This window comes from Alosa sapidissima, chromosome 21, assembly GCF_018492685.1.
Source record: "Alosa sapidissima isolate fAloSap1 chromosome 21, fAloSap1.pri, whole genome shotgun sequence".
NCBI classification, from domain to species: Eukaryota; Metazoa; Chordata; class Actinopteri; order Clupeiformes; family Clupeidae; genus Alosa; species Alosa sapidissima.
This window is the reverse complement of record NC_055977.1, coordinates 25,674,021-25,681,520: the sequence shown is the minus strand read 5'-3', so window position 1 is coordinate 25,681,520 and position 7,500 is coordinate 25,674,021. Positions and strand designations below refer to the sequence as shown.

The window sequence follows — 7,500 nt, the reverse complement described above, 5'->3', positions numbered from 1 at the left end:
AGATGAGGGGAAATAGGGAGAGGAATAGGAAGGAGGGAGGGATAGAGAGACAGGGGAGAGAGGGAGAGAGAGGGAGAGATATAATAAAGAGAGGGAGAGAAATAAAGAGAGAGAGGGAGAGAGAGATACGATTGGCTATGCTAAGCTGAGATGAAATATTCAGGTGTAAAAAAGGCCGATGCTGGAAGGGTATCTCCCCCCCCCCCCTCTTTCTCCTCAGCTCTTATTGGCTGCTCATCACTGGGCTTTCCTAAGGGGTGGTGTGTCAGCTTTCAGCCCCACAGTAGTGCCGTGTTGTGTGTGTGTGTGTGCGTGCGTGCGTGCGTGCGTGCGTGTGTGTCAAAAGATGTACCTGGCATCTTCCCTGTCATGACTCATGATGTAAACTGTAAACAACTTCCCAAGTGTAGAGACTGGTAGTCCCCCCTATCATGTGGCTGACCGTATGTGTGTGTGTGTGTGTGTGTGTGTGTGTGTGTGTGTGTGTGTTCTGTATAGAAACAAGAGAAGGAAAGAGCATGAGCGTATGACAGAGATAAAGATACATATAGTTAAAGACACAGACAGGCATTTTATATATTATCGTAACACCCCCAATTATCACCACTTTTGTTCAGAAATTCTAAAACAACGATGTTTTTTAACACTTCAAAATAACATTTACTAAATGAACCTTACATTTTTCAGTAGCCATAGTTGTGTAGATTTGAACAAAATCTGGTTTGGTTCTTAACGGGAGCATTTACTGCCTGAAATATCCGATTTTGTTTACCACGCTCGGAGTTATAGTGCTGGCCTGATGGGTCCCCTATTTACACCGTTTCAACGGCACATGGACGGTTAGACCGAGAATTCTCGTCGTGAAATTAAAATTCCACTGGAGCTCCAAGCGGTTGTGTACACGCAGCCTTACAACACTGTTTACAGCTCCTCGAGTCACGGTAAAATGTCATTTTTGGTACATAGCTAATTTAGATACACCTATGTTGTGGGTGGTTGTGTTTCTATAGGAGTCCGCTGTCTTGGTTTGTATAGAAATGGATATTAAGTGACACATACACGCAAGACGGTGGAAATACGGGACCGGTGGAAATAGGGGGAGTTACTATAATTATTTTATTTTTATTTTCTTGAATGGTTTTCTTTTGTGTGTTGTTGTATGTTACTATCAATATTGGGCAACACTATACAGTCATGCTGATAAACTAACTTCAAATTGAATTGAATTGAGTGAAATACAGAAAGGATGTTTTTAGAATATCAGTCACCCCCCTGCCAACACACACACACACACACACACACACACACACACACACACACACACACACACACACACACACACACACACACACACACACACACCTACACATACACACACACACAGCTGACTGTAACCTGCCACATTGTACTAGAATCTTGCTGGAACACACTTCTCAGGTTGAGAATTTATGTCCACAAACCTTAAGGTTTTTGAACATTTTGAACAATATTTTAAAATGGTGGTTATTTGATTCTTATTTGATTCCTCCACTGGCGCATCGGGGCCAGTGGAGGAATCCCTTACATAATCACCGCTGCAAAGTATATAATGACTGCGGTCAATGGCAACGGATTTTGTGCCTCTGATTCACGTCTTTCATATCATTCCACAAGTAGTAGTCCATTCCAAAGTCAGCAGACGTTGCCACCCATCATCTGAAACTATCAAGTTCTATTCATGTGGTGATCTATTAGTTTTCTCAGCTAAGTTTCTTTTCTCGTTTTAGCAAATAGCCGTGTAATAAGTGGGATAATGTATTGTCTGCCGGTCATTATCAGAAAATAAGTCCCTTCAGGATGAAGCAAGACCTGATCGCCCTGTCGGGACTTTTTTTCCGATAATGACTGGCGGCAGCAAATAATACATTATCCCTTATGAATTGTAGAATCTTACATTTTTATTTTATTGATCCTTTATTTTGCCAGGTGAGTCCCATACATGTATTTTTCAAGGGAGCCCTGGGCTCACAAAAATAACAATACTCTACAAACTACAGTATTTTATTTGATTTGGTTTTATTAGGATGTACAAGACTTCTCTGGTATTACTTATAGCTCATTCAGTATAAGCCATATCTGTCTGTGCTTACAGCACTCAGGTATGGAGTCCGTGAGTCCGACAGAGGAGGTGACGGACACAGAGGACAATGAGGAGGAGGACCTCGGGGTGCTGGATGACCAGAGGAGCATCATCTTACACCTCCTGTCCCAGCTCAAACTGGGCATGGACCTCACACGGGTAAGAGATGGCTACTGCCTTTGTCTTTCACCCTGTATGCATGTACAAGCATACACATCTGTAGACACATATTCAGTGACACAAACACATACACAAGCGTGCGCAGACTGCGCACACACAAACACATGCAGACATGCACATATCCCACATCTACACACATACCTCACATCTACACGCATATCTCACATCTACACGCATATCTCACATCTACACACATACCCAGATAAGTGCACCTATACACATAGAAATGCACAGACGACACACACACACACAGCACCATAGAGGTTTTAGTGTTTATGAGTTGATGCAGAGCCGTGTTCATTAGAGCTGACGGTCTAGAAATCTGTGCTTTATGAAGGATTGTCCCTGTGCTTCATAGATGAATGTAATAGCCATGTAGATAAAACCCTTATGAATCAGTACGGCCTCCTTGCCTGTAGGTGGTGCTGCCTACCTTCATCCTTGAGAAGCGCTCGCTGCTGGAGATGTACGCCAACTTCATGGCTCACCCGGACATGTTCCTGGCCATCACCACGGGCGCCACGGCCGAGGAGCGCATGGTGCGCTTCGTGGAGTACTACCTGACCGCCTTCCACGAGGGCCGCAAGGGCGCCGTGGCCAAGAAGCCCTACAACCCGGTGCTGGGCGAGACCTTCCGCTGCTCCTGGGCGGTGCCGCGCGACCGGGTCCGGCCCCTCAGGACTCACGCCCACACGCTGGGGCCCGCCACGCTCCGGGACCCGGCGCTGGACGACTCCTCGGCAGCAGCGTCGGCGTCGGCGGGCTGCTACCGGGTGCGCTTCGTGGCGGAGCAGGTGTCGCACCACCCGCCGGTGTCGGGGTTCTACTGCGAGTGCCCCGAGAAGAGGATGTGTGTAAGCGCCCACGTGTGGACCAAGAGCAAGTTCATGGGCATGTCCGTCGGGGTGTCCATGCTGGGGGAAGGTCAGTGACCCACTTCTGATGCTACTTAAAGGATAAGGCCAACAATAGGATAATGCTGCTAACATTTCAAAAACATACAGGAAAGGCACAAAAGGTGCTTTATGTAAGAACAACCACTAGTGTTTAAAAACATGCATTGCGAAATCAAAACATTTGAGAGCATTTAGTAGGCTAATCTGGCAATCCAAAGGTCGAAATACTACTGTGTGGTCATTGTGGGGTAAGGTCAGTGACCCTCTTCTGATTACTACTAGTCAAAGCATAATACGAACAGCTGAATAATGCTGGTAACAGTTCAGATACACACAGGAAAGGTAGGGAATTTCACACAGTGGCCAAACAACAACAAAGCCAGTTTATAATTGCACAGTGGCAATGTGCAGAATGTTGTACCGGGAATCCGTAAATCCATCTTCACTGAAAAACATGCACTGGCAGTAGCCTGCATGCCCACCCAAAGCAGAACCAAAGCAGCCTAGTTTCTCAAAGGCAAATCCTTTACAACACAGTATAGTCAAGTCAAGTCCTATTGAAGGGCCTATTGATTCGATCTGATTCGATTTTACATTAATTTCCCATAGATAAACAAGGATTTTAAGGACTTTCAAATGCAAGTAACTCAATGTACCTTGTATTGCTCTCCTGACTCCATAATGATTTTATATTAGCCTGTGCTTGTCTATCATTAGTAGAAGATGTTGTGCCTCATAGCTCTGACGCACGCTATGAAACTGACCACATTAGGTGTAATAGTGAGCAGTCATCAAGCCCTAGATTCACTTAGGTCTGGCCCACGTGCTCATCACCAGATCCATTCACAAGGGTCTCAAGGTCATGAATGGCCTCCCAGAGGTCCTATGAGAGGCCATTACGACCTAAAGCCATTCCCTTGGTAATTAAATGCACAGGAACATAGGGATTCAAATTCATTCTATTCCATTCCATTTTATTCCATTCTATTTCATTCCATTCCACTATCTAAAGCCAATTTTGAGCATTTCCCATGGGAATTCTGAGTGGAAAGGCCAATAAGATGGCTAAAAAATGGGAAAAAGTTACAACAGCACCAACATCCAAAAAGACATTTTGACAGACATCAAATTCCCCCGTGCATATCTTATCAAACACACACACAGACGTGCATGTCTCACCAAATGAGTATAAAATACACCAGCTAGTTTGTTGGAGGCCTGTCTATGGTTGACCATGGCCTTGATGACTCCTGTCTGGCTATCTGTGCATGAGTCAAACAGGTGTAGTGTGGTTTGACGTTGGTGGTGTACATTGGATACCTGAATAAGCCTTAATATACCTACTTCCCCACTCTCAGCGGTAAATGTCAAGTCCAGTCAGTTTTATTTATATTGCACTTTTATAGTGCAACCCAAAGTGCTCACACACAAGACATTGACACATAGGACAAAAGATGCCGGACAGAGTGGCGCAGTCGCCAGCGTACCTGTGCGTGACACCAAGACATAAACAATTTCACAAACAATAATATAAATTGAGCAAAAAAATAAATACTAATAATAATTTGGTTGACTTGTTGTTGGTGACTCTCCTGGTATTTAATATATTGAGCAACAGTGTGCTCTTGAACAGTCAGGTGGTCTTGAATGTTTTTCAGGTAGGACCTGCAAAATAGCAATCAGTGACTAAACCCTCCAATACCCTCTTCCTGGGTAACAGCAAATTCAAAATCAAGCAAGCTCTTCATTCAAGGTCTCTGCTGGTTATGTGTGTGTGTGTCTGTCTGTCTGTGTGTGTGTGTGTGTGTGTGTGTGTGTGTGTGTATGTGTGTGTTTGTGTGTGTCTGTGTGTTTATACTCTCCATTCAAGGTCTGCTGGTTTATTAATAGATCAAGATGAGAAAGGAGACTTTCATGTTTGAAAAAAAACATTGTCAATGTGTAGTGAATCAGGTAACCCAGAGGTGACGTCTGTCTGTCAATGAGGCTGTGTGTGTGTGTGTGTGTGTGTGTGTGTGTGTGTGTGTGTGTGTGTGTGTGTGTGTGTGTGTGTGTGTGTGTGTGTGTGTGTGTGTGTGTGTGTGTGTGTGTGTGTGCGCGTGTGTGTGTGTGTGTGCACACTTGTTTGTGAGAGTGTGACTGTGTATTTGCATGTGGATTCTGGCTGATTCTTTGTGTTTGAGGTTTGTTACGACCGTTGCTGGAGGCTGCATCCTGCGTCTCCAAAAGTGTTGTGAACGGATCAATCTCACGACGACAGCCGTTGCTGAGGTCAGATACGAGTGCAGTCAATAATCTGTTCCCTTGCTCAGCTAAACCATGGCACGCTGCCTGCTAATAGACATGGAAGTACATGTAAATACAAATGTAAATGATCAAATGCATCATAGCTCTAAGTGTTTCTCTAAGTGCAACTGGCCTTGGTATCCCAGGAATGTTCTAATCTCTGATTCACCATCTACTTTTTGTATTTTAGCAGCAGGTGCTTAATGCAAATTTTATGATATGGCCCAGATACATTTTAATCAGTATTGTCATATTTCCACTGTGTGGAAAACCCCTGTCTTGGAAAAGCCTCACAATTGTTCTGTTTCCATTTCTGAGACAGAACCAGTGCTATGGTCCAGTTGGCCTCAGCTCGGTTCTGCAGGGCTGTGTCAGGGCAGTATTACAGACTTGTGTGATTCCTGTGTTCTGATTCCTGAGTTCTGATTCCTGGGTTCTGAGTCCAGGAACCTTTGTGTTGTTTTCACCTCAGGGGAGGTGGATGAGCTCCATTCAGTCTCATCACTCTGTGCATAGCAGACGACAGGGAGAGAGAAATCAATGGGGCTGCGATGCTGTGTGTTGTTCAGTCTGAGCTTTCAACACCTGGATGGATGTCAGAAGAGGAGGAGGAGGAGGAGGAGGAGGAAGGAGGAGGAGAGGACTTGGGGATCTCATTGATTTTGGTGTTGGTCATTAACTTCATCATTGAGCCCTGAGCCGTTGCAGCTCTCAGAGGAAATGAGGTCAGCGCTTCATGGGGCTCTGCTTCCTGTGTGGGGGTAAGGCTCAAGGGATCATGGGAGGATGTGATGTAAGTGTGTGAATGCGATGCGCCAAGAGCGGCACAATGAGTCATTCTGCTATTGGACATTCCTCCCCTTCATCCCATTGATCAGCTCCCTTATTCCCTGAGCACCATCTTAGTGTACATATGGAGCACAATGACTGAGTCACGGCTGTCTTGTTAAAGTAATGTAAAGTAAACTGAGCGAGATTCGGCAGAAACGTTTATCCAACGCAACGACAGCAACTTGTGTTTGTGTCACATTTGTGTCACATCTACATTTATTCATTTAGCAGAGTTTTTATACAAAGCGACTGAACTATTACTAGCGGATGAGAGTGTAGACGTTTTTAGTTCAAGTGTAGTGGAAGGAGAAAGTAGTAGTGGTATCAAACCCGCCTCCTGATATGGTTCATATTTGCTCCTGTCACATTAACAATTAGTCTCACGCTGTGACTGGGCATTCATTTTGAAATGAGACGCCATCATTTCCCTCCAGACCCCTGCTGCCAGGCCGTGCCCACTCAAATGCCAGCCTGAGTGGAACCATGGGAGTTAAACTTGACGCTGGGGAGAGCCTGTAGTGGACTGTAAGCTCTGGGAGTTGACCATTGAGTGGAGACTTGGAATAGTTAGGAGCCCAGTAATGTTATCTAAATAGCCCACAGGCGTTTGGAGACCAGCATCTGATTGATTTTGCCTCAGGGAGGGAGACGACATGAAATGCATTTGCCAATGAGTGATACAATGCATCACAATGTAATTCTCAATGCATCACAATGTAATTCTCAATGTAATTCTTAATGCATCACAATGTAATTCTCAATGCATCACAATGTAATTCTCAATGTAATTCTTAATGCATCACAATGTAATTCTCAATGCATCACAATGTAATTCTGAATGTAATTCTTAATGCATCACAATGTAATTCTCAATGCATCACAATGTAATTCTCGACTAGGCGGGGAAAGTCAGGGAAACGCGCAGAAGAGAAGCAGCGGAGATTGTGTCGCGCATATGTAAAACAGAAATGAAATTTTAATGACCGTTACGTAACTGTGGCCAACGTGGAATACACAGAGGAGACCTGCAGTATGAAACACATGCATGGCTACCAGCTGTTTACTGTAGTCCCCAGCCCTGAAGATGGGACTGTTATGTATGTGGATGTCGCATGAATTCTCTTTGAGCTGAAAAGGAGGTTTGATTATGCTGATGCATATCTTAGCCGTGGTGATATTTTGGTCGTT

The 7,500-nt window shown here is 44.6% G+C and overlaps 1 protein-coding gene across 2 annotated transcripts in view; it reads left to right on the top strand.

The window, feature by feature from the left end:
* Positions 1–7,500, top strand: part of LOC121695987 (oxysterol-binding protein-related protein 10) — a 76,580-nt gene that overhangs the window by 64,663 nt on the left and 4,417 nt on the right. For both annotated transcript variants that reach the window (XM_042077255.1, XM_042077256.1), the window contains 2 exons: positions 2,132–2,278; positions 2,719–3,223. In XM_042077255.1, coding sequence (XP_041933189.1) covers positions 2,132–2,278; positions 2,719–3,223 — 652 coding nt within the window. The remainder of the gene's footprint in view (positions 1–2,131; positions 2,279–2,718; positions 3,224–7,500) is intronic.